The following is a 17443-nucleotide window of genomic DNA, read 5'->3' as shown; positions in this document are numbered from 1 at the left end:
CCAACCTATCAACCAATCCAACCCACCTAATTAACTAACCCATGGCAAAGACAGAGAGACTTAATAAAGGAAGCAAGAAGCAGCTGCTTGAGCCCCTGAAAGGAGGTGCTGCTCGGTACCACGCTCAAAGCACCAGGGGAAAGTGGTGGGAGGAATTCTCTCGCACAGAGGTGGAGGAGACAGCGCGAGTGAAGCAGACTACTCGCATGCCACGCTCACTGTGCCACCAGGACACGCTTCCCTGCCCTGCTGGGAAAAGCTGCCGCTTGGGCTGGGCGGAACAGGGCTGCCGACCCCCCCCCAACACAGCCACAGACACGGCGAGGTACTTTTAAAAATCTTTTTAATGAAGAAATAATTCCATTCCAAAATATAGACACACAATTAAATAGTTTAATCACTTCAAAATATAACATGTCCCCAGTAGGTTCCAACACACACACACACAAAACAATACTGAACAGCAATACAAAAACCCCATACAATAGCAGTTCTGTTACAATACCAATGGATACCGTGACATCTTCAGTGTCTCTGGGTCTGTCTCAAGTGGTGTCAAGTACAGTAGCTTTAAAAATGCCTTACAGTTTAGTAGCCTCCAGATGTAACTCTTCATACTTTCTGGTTGTATTTTTTTCCCCTTATTTTGTCTTTATTTGTTGTGGTGTTTTTTTTTTGGTTCAAAGGTAAAAATGCCCTTTTGGCTTCAGGACACAGTGGAGTGCTCGCTGGTCACAGCTCCCTCTGCTGAATTGAACCAAGGTGGTTACAGCAACCCGCGGTTGCAATTATTTACAAGGTCTATCTACAGGAATCGCCAAGAACCAATAAGGATGGGAGAAGATGGCCGAAAGTAAAGGCAGACACACTCGTGGTAAATTATGATGCAACAATTTGGCTCATGCATATAAGAAAATACATATTATATCACAACAAAGGCCACACACCTTTTAATGCAGTTTAGTTTAACATTACTACTTACAGACAACCCATTCTCCACCTTCGCTTTGGACATTCAAGGACCCTACACATCTTCACATCCCCGTCTCCTGATTCCAAACCACTGGTTTCCCTCCAGTGACAGTAAAACCACCCAGAGTTTCGACTGCTGTGGTGGGCCATTGCCAGCTAAGAAAAGGCCCCGTGCCAGGCACCTTTTCAGTAACTCTGTTGGTTTTAATGACCTCAAACCACAACCAAAATAATATTCAACAAGCAGACAAAGACCAGCCGGGTGCAAAGGCAGCCAGCTTAACAGTTGGGAAATGCTTAAAATAGATATTTGGAGAGCCAAGTAAGAAAGAGGTGCTTCATCTCACAGCTCCAGGGCATAAGGGACCCAGAGCTCTGCTGGGGATCACCTTGTTGACAACCAGCCTGAGAGGAAGGCGCTTGATCCGTTGACTTTTTGCCTTGCTCCTAATCCGGAAGCCCTTGCAATGGATTTATTCTGTCGCATCTATTTTAAGCAGAGCGATAATGAGAACGCAGACATTAAGGTGATGGGAGGGATCTATTACTCTGGGTACAGTTAAACATGACATGGGTTGAATTAGTCAGCCATTGGATGTAGCTGTGTTCTAGCTTGTTTTATCTCTGTTCAGGAAATGCTTGCCCGGAATCCTGAGCTGACAGCAACATCTACAGCTTCACTGGAGTAGCTTTAAACATGGAGTGCTAGGCACTAGTGGAGGCTCACCCATTCCTGAGAGGAGGTTGGAGGAGGGGGCATCGGAGGATATGGCGCCTGCCTTGCCAGGACAGCACATACCCCAGGAGCAAAGACCAGTGATTGCACAAATGAAAAGCTTACATGAAGATATCCAGATGCCTCAGCGTGCATTTGGATGTCTGAGAGCAAGCCAGACAGGCAAGGAGATGCGGACGAGAGATCTGCACACGCAGCGATACAACAAGAAAGTGAAGGATGGCAGCAGCTCTTTCATACAGATACTCATTCCCTAACACATAGTGCCCAGGGAAACAGCCACGAGCCTCAAGAATGCATGCAAACAACTGGACTCACTGGGTCGAGCTACAGAGCAGTCTCACGGACACACAGCAGCGCACATCCACGTCACCACGCCAGCGAGGACAGACAAACCCTGTGAGCCTGCTGCAGGTGGGCAGCTCACCACTTGCTGTAGGCAAACTGTGCTGGTGGGGAAGATCTGTATGAAATGCTACTGTTTGCAGGGCTGTCAGGCAGCGTTGCTTCAGGTCAGCCAGACACTGGAAGCTGCTAGGCTGTAGCCGGGCAGTAGACCTCCCTCAGCACAGAGGCTGCCCGGAGCTAACACACTGCACACCTCAGGAGGGCTGTGTGTGACACTGCCCTGGGCTACTGCTTGGCTGCTGGTCCAGCTGCTCCCAGCCTGGCTCTCATTTCTCTCTGCACAGCAGTGCTGTGTGCTGTGCAGGTGTCATCCCTATTTCCAAGCACTATGCCCTGGGGAGGACATTACAGCCAGTTTGCATCCCTACTCAGCACTATCTGCAGGTCTGTAGTCCCAGTAGAGCAAACACTCTCTAGCTAGCAGTCTCACTGCCTAACCCAAACCAGCCAGGTAAGTTCCCTATCTCCTGAAAAGCCTTTACGCTCCAAAAACACCAATCTGGACAACACTCCAAGTCTGTAACTGTGTGCCTGTCCTTCCAAAACATCCACCCCTTGTCTTGTGCTTCTCTCTCTGACAGCTATGTCTCCATCCAGCTCCCAAAGAGTCTCACTACACATTTCCAAGAGTGCATGCAGAACATCTGGTGGCTGGCTAAGGCAATACACATTCGGAACTCAAAAGAGAACAGTTGCAAGCGCACTTTAAGCCTGTACATTTAAAGCTGAAGGCCTCGAAATTAACATAAAATGGAGGGGAGGGGAAGAAGAGGAGGGGAGAGAGAGATGGAAAGAGCCAGTTTGTTGAACACATGCTTACTAGAGCTAAAACATCAATGAAACAATACCATGGAGGATTATACGTCAACGTCAGTCAGTTCAGGGATCTTATGGCACCTGTGGTTTATAAACAGCTTTAGCAACGAGTATTTCAAAACATAGTTCACAGTTTTAAGAAGATCTGTGCTGATTTAAAAACTAGATTCTATATCATTTGAATGTCACCTTTTGTATATGATAGCTATTTGGAAAAGCAAGAAAGAAAGAAAAGAGAGAAAGTATATTTACACTAACTTCTATGGCTGATTGGTTAAGGTTACTCTTGAAAGAAACATTCCTAAGTTACACATTAGCCCTAAATTAGAGAGGTCCTATTGAAGTGATTGTTAATATTGGTCAGGATATCATCGTGGTTTTAGTACGTTATGTGGGAGTCTTCGTTTAAAGACTTGCAACCAAATTGCAAAACACAGCCTGGTACTTGGTTTTGTGGTTGGTTTCTTTTTTGGGCTACTAGATATATACACTCAGGAGGATAACCATTCGGTGTTAAATGCATAATAATTGGAGCTTTTTTTCCCCCCGCTTCTCCCGCGGAGGAAAAAGACCAAAACGCAACCCCAGAATGTACAGCGTGTAAGTAAACCAAGCTCCTAAAACCTCAACGTGTTCAGAAAGCAAATCTCTAGCTATAAACAGTATTGTCATTGTAAACTGAGGAGGTTCAATATCATGTGCAAAGGGTTTCTGTGAGTTATTAACACTGCCATCCCTTGTAATGGCAGCGCCTCTGCCAGTCTGCCTGCTTCGCCGGTAATGAGCCACGTTACAGAAGATGTAGCTAATGCAAGTTAGCCTGAAACGAAAAGTCTTGTTGTCAAAAACACACACCTACAAACTACAACTCTTAGAACAAAAAGTACTGTGCTACAGTCCTCAGAAATTAGTCATGGGAGTTGTTGGTTTTTGTTTATTTTTTGTGTGCCAAGAGACGCTGCACCTCTTGGTTCCACTCTTCCGTCAAGTCTGCAGCTGAGTTCTCCTCATCGTCTGTCCGACAGCAGCTCTCCTCATCGTCAGTTCGTACGTAGCTCTCGTTGTCTGTCTGACTGCGGCTTGCCTGTCGAGAAACGTGGAAGGCAGGCTCTTAAAAGAGGGGCTGGTTTAAGATGCTGCACCCACACAGGCCGAGCGAGTAAAGCCTCCGCCTGCTGCTTTACTGAGAGGAAAAAACCAAAAGGAGGATCTGGCTAATTGCTGCAGGTATCCCTGAAAGAGCTGAAGAAGTGAAAATGCCAACAGAAACTCACAGGACACAGGGAAGTTGGAAACTCTTGGCACAGGTGAGAAGACTCTGTTGTGGGACACTGGGGTAACTGGCTCTGCACTGACAGAGTTGCAGAAATTCCCTTCCAGGTTGCTCATTATCAGTAGCAAAACTATGGATTATTCCCCTTGTGCACAGTCACCTAGTTAAGAGTCACCATCAGGAGCTCCTCCTAAGGGGTAAGTCTCACCTTTCATTTACATACTCAGGTGTATTTTCCTATGCCTAAAAAGAAATGCAGCTCCTTAAAAGGATGGTTCTGCTGCTATAGCTTGTACACAGCCTCATCTGCTGGTGCACCAACCTCTCCTTGGTGCTTCTCTATATCCTGAAGGGTCAGTAAGACTTTGAATTCCTACATTAGAGGAACCAAAGCTTTAGCTGGTAATGGAAAACGCTGCTCTCAGATCTACAGTCAGACAATACTGAAAGCTTCTGCTTTTGCCATGCCTATTACAAAGGCACTGTGTACCCACCTGACCTGTCAGAGTTAAGGAGCTCATCCTCCTTCTTTTGAACTACCTCAGACAGAAAACCCAATCCACATTGTGTATGCGCTGCTAATAAGAGCACAGAAGACCAAACCCTACTGACACGAATTCTTTTCCACTCAGGTCAGGCATAAAGCTGGTCTACAATATGAAAGATGAAATACAAATTAATTCATCTAAAAAAGAGTTAAATTAAAGCCAATGGATGGAGAAAGGTCAGGTAGTTTAGCTTGCTGCTTCTCCTTCCTGACACCCTTTGATTGTATTAATTATTCACACCCAAATGCCTCCAATTCCTTAACACCTAAGCATCCCAAATGGCGTGATGATCTTAATTTACTATCTCCTTGTGCCAGGCAGTTAAAGAAGGCCCAACATTAACATTTGGTGGATGAATGGAAGGGAAACCTGCACTGCAAGTCTAATGAGAGCTTCATCAAAACAAAGTTCTGAGGTACACTTTAAATGAGTTGTTTTTTAAACACCAGACACCCATCTGCAATGCTTAAGTCTGCAAAGGGGCTTGGAAATCTTAATAAAGGAACATTTTGCTCTTCACAATCCAGCCAAGAAATGCAAATGAAAGGCAGGGAGGAGGTCAGTCCTCAGCTGCTCGAGACTGATTTTTATTGAATGCATTTCAGGGTTACATAAATAAAGGCACAGCTCATATTTCTTGATGGTATCATTATAAACCATGAGAGGGAAATTAGAGTGGCTTGTGAAACACTGGATGGGTGAAGATGTCCTGAGAGTGCTGCTAAGGATTGGGGTTTGCTTTGAATTTTCTGGATGAATTACTTCTCTTGGTGGAGCGCAGGAGGGTTGTTCTGAAGTCTCTAAAGGCTTCTCTCTGTTCCCCAGCCAGCCCTGGGACAGGGATTTTCATACAAGAAATAGCGAGCACTAACGAGCCTCAGAGCTCCACATTCACTGCAGCATTTCAAAAATGCCAGAACTGATTTCAGTTTGAGACTCAAATGCTATCAAAAGGTTTCTGGACCTTTTTTTTGGTTACAACCCACAGGTTCTTTTCTGTTATTTATCAATAGTGATTTTCATAACCCAGCCCTATCACTTGGGTAATTTTAGAGTTAAATTCACAAAGCTAAAGCTCCTTCTTCCCAGTTAGCTTGGTCACAGCTCTTTCACAGCTTTTTTACGCCTACATGCTAAGAGGAGGAGGATTTAAGGAGAAAAATAAAGAAGAGGACCATAAAAATGGGGAGTGAATGTAGCAGACGTTGGAAAATGACTGCTGTTAGCCTGCTGCTGTTTTCAAAAGGCAAAGAATCATAAAATCATAGAATCAGTAAGGTTGGAAAAGACCTCAAAGATCATCAAGTCCAACCTGTCATCCAAGACCTCATGACTAGACCATGGCACCAAGTGCCACATCCAATCCCCTCTTGAACAACTCCAGGGATGGTGACTCCACCGCCTCCCTGGGCAGCCCATCCCAATGGCAAACAACTCTCTCTGTGAAGAATTTTCTCCTCACCTCCAGCCTAAACCTCCCCTGGTGCAGCTTGAGACTGTGTCCTCTTGTTCTGGTGCTGGTTGCCTGGGAGAAGAAACCAGCCCCCTCCTGGCTACAACCTCCCATCAGGTAGTTGTAGACAGCAATAAGGTCTCCCCTGAGCCTCCTCTTCTCCAGGCTAAACAATCCCAGCTCCTTCATCCTCTCCTCATAGGGCTTGTGCTTGAGGCCTCTCCCCAGCCTTGTTGCTCTTCTCTGGTCACGTTCAAGTGTCTCACAATCAATAAGATTGGAAAAGACCTCGGAGATCATGAGGTCCAACCTGTCACCCAGCACCTCATGACTACTAAACCATGGCTCCAAGTGCCACATCCAATCCCCTCTTGAATATCTCCAGGGATGATGACTCCACCACCTCCCTGGGCACCACATTCCAATGGCCACAACTCTTTCTGTCAAGAACTTTCTCCTTACCTCCAGCCTAAACTTCCCCTGGTGCGGTTTGAGAATCATAGAATTGTTAGGGTTGGAAGGGACCTCAAGGATCATCTAGTTCCAACCCCCCTGCCATGGGCTGGGACACCTCACACTAGATAGAATAGAATAAACCATTTAGAATAGAATAGAATAAACCAAACCAGGTTGGAAGAGACCTTCAAGATCATCGCATCCAACCCATCAACCAATCCAACCCACCTAATCAACTAACCCATGGCACCAAGCACCCCATCAAGTCTCCTTGAGATCAATCAACCAACGCACTTACACCCCTGTGATTCTCTGAGGTTCTGGCATGAAGTCTGTAAGTGGAAGGAAACACACTGCATGAGCTCTAAATGCAGTCAGTGAGCTCTGACTAGCAGTGTTTGGGGCTCTATGGCCAGAGAGGCCAGGTCACAGCTGGGAAAGGTGACCTTAAGCAGTGGGTACAGCAAATCTGAAACCTACACATCCTTTAACTGTGGGTTAGTAACTTGCCTTGGACCCTGGACCACAGATCCAGCATCCCATCCCTCCAAAACAGTAAATGGCCAGGTCCACACTGCAAGGGGCTGAAAATGTCAGTGGCCAGTGAAAATGTTACCCAGTAAGACTTCTGTCTGGGAAAACCAGCAAGTTGAATAAATCATATTTTAACAATGCATTCATATAAAAAAAGAACTGAAGGGATCTGGGGGTTCAGAGTTGGAAGATTTTCCGCCTGGTTCAATACAAACTATTCAGTCAATGGAAAATGTCACCCTTGGCCACTCATGCCTTAAAAGGCCATGTCTCTTGTATGCTGTGGACTCTAGACCTGGACCCAGCACTGCAGGTGGGGTCTCAGAGTGGAGCAGAGGGGCATCCCCTCACTTGACCTGCTGTCCAGAGAACAGCAATAAAGCTGCAACACAAACCACATGAGGAGAGGCTGAGGGAGCTGAGGTTATTTAGCCTGGAGAAGAGAAAGCTCAGGGGAGACCTCATTGCTGTCTACAACTACCTGAAGGGAGCTTGTAGCCAGGAGGGGGGTGGTCTCTTCTCCCAGGCAACCAGCACCAGAACAAGAGGACACAGTCTCAAGCTGCACCAGGGGAGGTTTAGGCTGGATGTTAGGAAGTTCTTCCCAGAGAGAGAGATTGCCCATTGGAATGTGCTGCCCAGGGAGGTGGTGGAGTAACCATCACTGGAAATGTTTGAAAAGAGACTGGATGAGGCACTTAGTGCCATGGTTTAGTTGATTAGATGGTGTGGGATGATAAGTTGGACCTGATGATTACAAAGGTCTTTTCCAAGCCGGCTAACTGTGTGTTTCTGTACGAAGGATGTGCATTCACTTGTCACAATGTCCCTTTCCCAGGGATTCTGCATTCTAAACAGCTTCTGCTCCACCACCACCATTTTTGCACACATCCCACAGCTGGGGGCAAGACCCTCACCAACCAAGATACCACCCAGAGGAGCTCAGCCCCAGTAGGGAAGCCCAGCCAGCACCCATGGGTGATACTGGAGTAACAAACAATCTTGTTCCTAACCACCGGGGGGCCACCAGGCCCCCCGGCCTTTTTGTCACCACCACCATCACCCAGTGTGCACCATGAGGACTCACCGGTGATGAGAGGAGGATCCCTCAGCCCAGATGGGCTCAGCTTAGGGCTTCTGCCTTTCCTGGGAGGGATTAAAAATGGGAGTGGGTGGGGAGGACCAAGTGGTCACACCTGGGGTGGGAGGAGACTCAAAGAGAGCCCAGGTGCTCTGGGATTTGAGGGGAAAAAGGGGAAGATGTGGTGGGTGAGGGACTTTTAGGGTGTCAGGTAATGATAGGACTAGGAGGAATGGAACAAAAAATAGAAATGTGTGGATTCAGACTGTATGTTAGGAAGAAATTCTTCACTATGAGAGTGGTGAGACACTGGAACAGGTTGCCCAGGGTGGTGGTAGAAGCCCCATCCCTGGGAGTTTTTAAGGCCAGGCTGGATGTGGCTCTGGGCAACCTGATCTACTGTGAGGGGTCCCTGCCCATGGCAGGGGGGTTGGAACTAGATGATCCTTGAGGTCCCTTCCAACCCCAACAATATGATTCTATGACTCTGATTGCAAAAAATTCCTTTGTTTGACAGGGTTTCAGAAGGTTCCAAAAGCATGCAGGAGATGCACAGCTACACATAGCTGTACACACATTGTTCTTGTTGAAAGGTTATTTTCCTTCTCATGTGAATTGACTTATAACTGACAGCTGCAAGAAAATGGAAGAAGAAAAGGTATTTTTTTTCTGGCTGTCAATGTTTAGGAAACCCTACACTGTTCATGATTTTAACAAGGCTACTGAGAATGATTGGAACCTGAAGGGCACTGTTAGGAGAATTTCTATGAGCTGTTATTTGATGTTTATAGTACTGTGACTCTTGCCTTTTATTTGCCTTTCACATCCATTTACTCTGCTTTAGTTGCCAGAGACACTGAGATGGATCCTTTAAAAGTGCCTAACAGCTTTCACCACTGAAGACTGGCAGCTGCTTTCACAAGGTCCACACTTTAATATCCACATTCTACTGGGATCAGCAGTTGCAAACTCCTTGAATCAGGGTTAGATTCTGCCACTGAAAATGCCATATAAATGAGGAGGTCTGCTGTAAAACAGGGCACACAAAATCTAGCAACGCCAGCTCCTGCTAAAGGTGGCACAGGCTAGTTCCCTGCTTCTGCTTATCTGAACATGACTCTGCTCCCAGCTTGAAGTGTCTGTTTGATAGCTGACCTTTGGTTGCCCTCACCTCTGGCCTTGAGGAAAAGACTCAGTCTGCAGCCCAGTCAGACCCTTGTTTAGATTTCTCCTCCCTTTCTGGCCCTGTTACCCCATGGCTCATTGTCACAGTAGGGTGGACAAAACTGTCTCACTGCCATCTTCACAGCAGGGCACTGCAGTCTTCTAGGAAGTCACAAATGCAGAGCCTGCAGCTTCAGATGAGGCAAGAAGGAAATGTGTGGTCTGCTATTTCCTGGGCAAAAGTTCAGAACACCAGGCTGCTTCACAAAAATAGCCCAACTGCTGAATTTGGCACTGAGCTCGGTGACGTAACTGTGAGGTTGGCACGTGTAAGGAACATGACCTGAATATGGGCCAGCAGGAAATTCATCTTCTTGCCTTATCTTTGGATTGCCAGACTCTAGCTAGTAGCTGAGTACCTTGAGCTTTGGATTGGGGCATTTTAAAACTTCCACAACACCCTCTGTAGTTAAGCAGCTGGTGGATTTCTTTCTTTCATGTTTACCTAACTCACGTTTCACACACTAGAGTAGATGTTCTGGTCTCACTAGAACATGATTTATTTCAGATATCCTAGGAAGACTAAGGGATTGTAAAGAACTGAACTCAGGTCTCCTGAAATGTAATCCAATTCCTTATCTTCTGGTTAAGTTTTCTTTGTACTGGCTAATATATCTGTCATCCTCCCCAGGGATGAAAAGCCCAGGGAAGAGGATAAAAAGGGTGGGGGTGGCTTAACAAGAGTCTGCAGGACTAGGAAAAACTAGAAATGATTTAGAGAGATTCCCAGGTTAAAGGAAACAAGTAACACTGTCACATATGCTGAGGCAACACAAGGTGCATTGCAACTGAACTGCACATTATGAGGATCAACTCCAAACAGTCCTTTGCATTATAGTGATACTTACTTGAGAGGAGAGAGAAGGATATTGCACTCAACTTTGCAAACTGACCTGTAGGTAACAGAGGACAGAAAACAAGAAGATGACAAATTAAGCCAGTGAGCAGCCAGGCAGTGTATTATTCTGAAGGAAGCCATGCACAAGCCCAGAAATACACAGAGCAATTATGGACCCTGAAAATCAACTCAGTGACAAGTGTCTTACACAACACATCCAGCAACAGACTCTAACCACACCACGATTGGCAGCAGGTGTGGGAGGAGAAGCACTGTTAGCACTTGTGCACTAAATGTGTGTTTTCCTGGTACAGACACTGTGTTATTTACCACATGCATCCAAAAAAGGAGAGAAAGAAGCCTCCCTTGAGGTTCCCTGTCGTGGATTTGCTTGTGTATCTTGGGGTTTCTGCACATACTTTAGACACTAATTTAGAGTTCAGCTTGAAAAGCTTGCCTGGAGCCAAGGTGACAGGCAGTAAGAAGAGTGGGTGGTGACCAGCCATCTTCCATGCTATGCCACATCTACATGCTTTTCTAAATGTGCTGCTCTCACAGGAAATGAGACATTTAATAACATCAAAATGGTCACCATACTGTCACTGAGGTTACCATTCAGTAACCTTCGTAGGAGTTCCTCCTTGCAGGTTTTTTTTTCAGCTGACAAATGCATTATGATAGCTACTGCCAGCAGCTTTTTTGGCTGTTCAGATGAATGCAGTGTACATGTGAATAGCACCAGTGGAATAGCCTGCAATAAATTCCAGTGGTTTGATGCAAAATGAGAACAGCTGATCTGGCCACTGGTCAACAGGACACCCTATGCAGAATTTCCCCATCTTTGTTTTTCCTCTGTGAAAAGAATGCCTTTCATTAGAGACTACTCAGTGCTGCAAGTGGGAAATGGAAGAGAGCAGCAAACCACCACAAGGTAACTGCAAAGTGCAGAGAACCAAAGCCAAGCACATGTCTCAGGATAAATACATGATACAATCCTTGACAGCTGGCACCATTGAGGTGCTCCTTCTTTATAACTGACAATTACTTTCCATTACATCAGCAGTAGCTGGTCATCCTATTCAGAAGTTTAAAGGCTGTCATTCCTGCCATTTCCTATCTTGTGACAGAAAGACCCCATGCCACCCACTGCTGCCTTAATCTGTGACAATTCTACCCCTGTCACAATGTCCTTAATGTCCTTGCAATGAAAGGACTTTTGGCAAGGCCACCACGGCTATGTAGCAGACCTAGGGAAAGAACAAGAAGAAGAAGAGAAGATGCTCAGATCAATCTCAAAAGTACCTAAGATTTTCTTATGAGTCACTGAACTTTTCCTACACAGAGAAAAGACCAAGAGCATCACCATTCCTCATTACATCATGAGACTGTCAGTCCCAGATTCTTGTCTACACTGGCAGGCAGTGGATGCTAGAGAAAGACTACCAGAAAAGAAGGCTAATGCTGTTACCTCCCACTAATCAGCAGTTTCAAGAATTTCTGCCTAGAAGGAGCTTTTGAGCCTCATTTCCATACACCTGATCTCTCAGTACCTGCTTAATGCCTTTTTTTTTTAAGCCTATTTACACTTTTGGTCTCTGTTATACACTGTAGTGGTGAGTTCCACATTTTATTTGATCACAGAATGTTTTTTCTACTTGCTGCAGCTCAGCTCCCAAATAACTGCACTGGGTCTGCCCTCCTACTGGCATTACTACCAAGTTCTACACAGAGAGAGTGATTGCCCATTGGAATGGGCTGCCCAGGGAGGTGGTGGAGTCACCATCACTGGAGGTGTTCAGGAGGAGACTTGATGGGGTGCTTGGTGCCATGGGTTAGTTGTTTGGGTGGGTTGGATTGGTTGATGGGTTGGACACGATGATCTTGAAGGTCTCTTCCAACCTGGTTTATTATTATTAATGATTTCTATATTAGGATGACCCAAGTCAGAGTAACTTAAACATGGGCAATAGACCCTTACACCAAGTAGAAGTAGAGACCATCAGGCAGACAGGACAAGCTAGCTACAGAATTCCAGCTCCTCCTGGCAAATCTGCTTTACCCAGACTCTTAAGCAGCCTTTGCAAACTTCCTCAGGGAGTGTTCAATGACAAATCCCCAGGCCTCTCCATACAAGATGTTGAGGAATACTTGGTCATCTGGGGTACAACTCAGATTCTTTCCTCTCCTTCCAGATTCTGACACAGGCTCCACTTGAGCTGCAGTTCACACTGCAGAAACCTTCATGAATGTTTTTTGCTTCTGAAGGAAAAACCCAGTCTGACTCTTGACACTAGCAACCAGCCTGTACAGTGTAGGGGAGTAAGGTCAAGCTGACTTGGTAAGCACTGGCAGAGAACAAGCTCAGAGTCAGTTCTGTCCCACTTGATGGTCTGGTAAGCTTAAGAACTACTGTTGTGTGCTGTGCCTCAGGCACTGTGATCTTCCTGGATATGCACAAAGACTGGCTGCATGTGTGTCTGTAGAAGAGAAGAACAGCAGGAGTATTTGGGATGTGGCTGCTTTAGTAACCGAGAACAGATCATGCCCCAGCAGAGGTTAAAAGGGGCCCTGGGCAGCTATGGTGCATTACTGTTTCTCCCTTATGGAGATACATGGGCAGCTGGTGTCCTTCTCCCACCTGGTATGCCTCATCCTGCAGCTTCTGCTTCAGGTATTCCTCCATTTTCAGTTCATTCTCCAGCTGGCGGACAGAGTCGTTCTCATAGTTTTCATCATCTGCTCTGACGTAGGGGTCTCCATCCTCTGTAACCCTAAAGACAATCATTAATAAACAGCCTCCTGAGATGAATGAGCTTCAGAGTCAATAAAGCTCTCCTCAAAAAGGAGGAGACTGGAATACTTTCAGACCAATCACACTGGGTAGTATTTCCCTGGCAGTGAAAAACACTTCTGCTGTTCCCCATCTCCAGAGGTCTAGCATGGACGAAGTACATCAAGCTGAAGGCATTTTGGGGGTATGGCTTGATGGAAGTTTTGGTTAATATTGAGTTTTCAATATTTTGATACAAAGAGGTTGAACTACAAATAACTGGAAAGATGCCTGTTTAGGTTCTACAAATAAAATGCTTTGTTGATCAGTTCTATGCTTCTCCCCAGTGTCGAGTGATAGGATGAGAGGAAATGAGCTCAAACTGTGCCAGGGGAGGTTTAGGTTAGCTAATAGGAAAAATGTCTTTACTGGAAGAGTGCTCAGGTATTGGAACAGGCTGCCCAGGCAGGTGGTGGAGTCACCATCCCTGAAGGGGCTAAAAAATGCAAACATGGCACTTTGGGATGTGGTTTAGTGGGCACAGTAGTGTAGGTGACAGCTGGACTCAATCTGAGAGGTCTTTTCCAACCCAAATGACTCTCCAGAGTCTGTGAGAAAGCATTCTGTCTTTTTCATTTAAAAACTTCTCTTTTTCCAGTGGGCTCCAACAGGCCCCCCAGCCTAGATAAGCAGGGAATAGAACTGCAGGACGTACTAGGGAGCACAGCTGTCCCACAGCCTCCATGCTCCCTGAGTGTCCCAGGCTGGCTGTAAGACTCCCTAAGGGGCAGTTCTAAGCCCTGGCCTTTATTGCTTGCAGAGCTCACTACCGTCTAACCATGAAGCTGTCAGCACTGGGATTTGGGAATTTGTTTGGTAACCATATAGCTGAGAGGGAGAGGAAAATATGACCTGCTGCACGTTGCTTTTCAGCAGAAAACACGAGATGAAGGAGGCAAAGGGAGCAGGTACCCACATGTCGCTGCGGAGGGAGCCGGTGGCAGCGGCGCTGTGCAGGTAGCCTGGCTTCCGGGCGTGGATCTGCGCCAGGAAAGCCTTCTCAGACGTGGGGGACGGAACCAGGTCATCAAAGTGAGTCCGCCCAAACTCAGAATCCACATTGCTTTCTGTCTCGCTGCCCACTTCTGTGAAGCAGAAGGTGACACATGGTTCCATTTAGCTTCCACCAGAGTAAGGGTATTTGCCTGCTTCTCTAAGTGCTTCTCTGCCTTTCCAACTTTGCCTGTCACCTCCTCACAGTGTATTGTTTGCCCAGAGAGGTTGTGGAGTCTCCTTCTCTGGACACAGTCAAAACCTGCCTGGATGGATTCCTGTGTGGACTACCCTGGGTGATCCTGCTTTGGCAGGGGACTTAGTCTCGATGATGTGTGGAGCTCCCTTCCCATCTCTAATGCACTGTGACACTGTACCACTGCAGAGCTAAGAGTTTGCTTCTTGTGGTGGGGCAGAACAGTGAAGCTTTTGTTTATCTCAGTCATTACATTTATGTGAGAATACTACAGGCTGCATTTTACAACAGCTCCTGTGTGTCCCATACTGAATGAGATTTCTAAAGAGTGAATCTCACTCCCCAAGTGGAATCCCAAACAAGCTTCTCAAAGTTTTCACTGTACCCAGCTGCATCTCTGTGTCCATGGTTTTTAGAACTGCTGTGCTCCAGAAACTGCTTTGGTGTTGGCTTTTATTTTTCTGCCTTTTTCCACATCCATGTGAAATGTCAGTGTGGTGACCAGCCAGCCATGGCTACCCACCCCACTGGCCTCACTCACCAGAATTTAGTTCCTTTACCAAAGAAGACATGGTGTTGGTGATTGAATCTGCTGCCACCAGCAAATCGTTTCTTAAGTTTCTCCTTGCACCTGAAGCAAGAGACAGACAAAGCACAGTGTTACCATTCTTCACCAGACATATGTTTTCCTGTGGAAAGCAGTTTTGCCCCTGTTGAAAGCTGCCATTGTGATAGTTCAGGGTATCAAAGTCCTTATGAGGGACACGTGCAGAAGAGTTCGCTGCAGAATGGCCTCATTCACTTATGGTGTATGCAGGAGCAGAAGTCTATCCTCATGCTTCATTTAATCACAATGCCAGATATCTGGAGATTATTCATTGCCATCAAGCCTGCATTTGTGTGGTGACACCACCAGACCAGGCCTGGAAGATTAAATCCAGCATGAACTCATTTACAGTGTTTGTGGGGGGAGGAGGAAGAAATGAAGTGTTTTGCCTAAGTTCCCAGAGCTCTGGTTAATGACTCCATTATTGCCAGGTTATTTGCCAGATAATTATGGCAAATGTTGAAGAACCACACTTGACCTCATCAAGACTGACATGGGTTTTTCTTTTCTGCTACCTCTCAGCCTCTCCTGTAGCTCAAGGACTTTCTTGTATGTTCCATAATTTACTGTCTCCCTCTTTTTTTTATTTAATAAAGGAAGCACTATTGCCTCTCTAAACAGCCCCAGGCTGCTTCCAAGCTCCTTCTAATAATGGATCTAGAAGTGCTTCCCTGCTGAACCTGGCAATATTCCCTTAACCATCAATCATGAAAGATTCTTGTGAGCTGCATGAAATATTCCAACCCTAGGAGCAGGCTGTGGGTAAAGCATGCTTAACTCCCCCAGATCCCAAACATAGCTCCTATTGTAGCTGAATAATCAATATATCCCACAGAATCTCTATCTTCCAGACTGGATTATTCACAGGAGTGGGCAAGATGTGACTGCTGCAGGTTCTTTTAAAACTGCCTGCATGTAAACCAATGCATTTAAAAAAGTCTCTCAACTACTAAAGAAGGTTTTTTGTTTGTTTTCTTTTTCTATTGTATCCATTAGCAACTGGTCAGTGAAATGCAAATTGAAGTAGTTAATCTCTCTCTTTACACACACACACACACACACACACTCAGACAGCCACTCCCTCTCTAAAGTCTTCCCAATGCAATCTCTCTGAACTCTTGCAAACACTATGACAGAGGAAAGGGCAAAGGCTAGAGAAAGCTTTAATCATGTCTGCATTATGTATACGTGGGCAGGCCTCTGTTTGGTGCAGAGCACGGAATGAAGCCATAAAACCTCAGCCCACCCGCCCCCTAAAGCCCTGCGTCAAGGCGTGACAGAACAGCCAGCTCCAAGCTCTTTGGGTCTGACCTTCCCATCTAGAGAATAAGGCAACACAAAACCAGGTATTAATCACATGCAGCAATTTTAACTATGATCACTTACCTTTCTATACTGCTTTGGCCTTTTCTCTTTTCTTTAAGAGAACACATTTTTATACTTAAAAAGCATCCGCCTGAGGCAGCCTGGGTGTTATTTATGGACTGTTTTATTGTGGTCATTACATTATTCCTCTCACTCAGCTCTGAAGAAATTGTCCAATAAGAGCACAGGGATTGCTGGTTCATATTTCTGCCTGTCTTGATTTTTCTTTTCTCACCATAAAGAAGAAATAATTATCCTGCATGTTTCTCTTGCTACAGAAAGTGAAATACCCTCTTATGCTGGGACGAGGAATTATGCCTGTGTTCAAGAGGTGCATTGACTGGCACTGTAGCAGAAAGTTCTTGATGGAATTTCAAGTTCAACCTTGTCTTAAGATACACACATAGACTCAATTCCCATGAAAATCAAGGGGAAGGTGCAGGAGAGTGCTGAACTGGCCTCCTGGGAGCAAACTCCAGGGCTCCACTGACACTTGATTTGTACCAGGGAAACAAGGGGGAAAAAAATAGTACTCAAATAAAAATTGCAGTGAGTAAATATTTTAGGAGAGCAAGACCAGAGAAAGAGGAACTATTGCTTTATTTAGAGCCCATAGACTGTTTCCTTTCTTCAGTATTCAAAATAATCATCTTTGGCTTTAGAAATTCCAAACAGTTTACAATTTGTTGCTACTTAATGAAAGAGTGGAAAGAGGCATGGTGCAGCCTACAGCAGTTCTCTGGGAGCACAAAGGAAGGATTCATCTAGGCTTCCAGACTTGATTCCTGGCTAGTCTAGCTGGACCTTTCTCCAAGAACCAAAGAAAAAGGAGTGGCTGGAGAGCTCCCAAACAGAGAGGGACCTGGGGGTGCTGATCGACAGCCACCTAAACATGAGCCAGCAGTGTGCCCAGGTGGCCAAGAAGGCCAATGACATCCTGGCATGCATTAGGAATAGTGTGGCCAGCAGGTGCAGGGAGGTCATTGTGCCCCTGTACTCTGCATTGGTTAGGCCACACCTTGAGTCCTGTGTCCAGTTATGGGCCCCTCAATTTAAAAAGGACATTGAGACACTTGAACGTGTCCAGAGAAGGGCAACAAGGCTGGGGAGAGG

The 17443-nt window shown here is 45.9% G+C and overlaps 1 protein-coding gene across 10 annotated transcripts in view; it reads right to left on the bottom strand.

The window, feature by feature from the left end:
• Window positions 1-329: 329 nt before the first annotated feature.
• Window positions 330-17443, bottom strand: part of DTNA (dystrobrevin alpha) — a 244510-nt gene continuing 227396 nt past the window's right edge. For all 10 annotated transcript variants that reach the window (XM_068158778.1, XM_068158779.1, XM_068158777.1 and 7 more), the window contains 4 exons: window positions 14900-14989; window positions 14086-14254; window positions 12978-13110; window positions 330-4016 (listed from right to left, as the gene is read on the bottom strand). In XM_068158778.1, coding sequence (XP_068014879.1) covers window positions 3867-4016; window positions 12978-13110; window positions 14086-14254; window positions 14900-14989 — 542 coding nt within the window. In that variant the 3' untranslated portion in view covers window positions 330-3866. The remainder of the gene's footprint in view (window positions 4017-12977; window positions 13111-14085; window positions 14255-14899; window positions 14990-17443) is intronic.

The sequence above is a fragment of the Melanerpes formicivorus genome, unplaced genomic scaffold (assembly GCF_026170545.1).
Source record: "Melanerpes formicivorus ecotype bairdi unplaced genomic scaffold, bMelFor1.0.p_v2 SCAF_42, whole genome shotgun sequence".
Lineage (NCBI taxonomy): Eukaryota > Metazoa > Chordata > Aves > Piciformes > Picidae > Melanerpes > Melanerpes formicivorus.
This window is presented reverse-complemented; position numbering and strand designations above follow the sequence as displayed.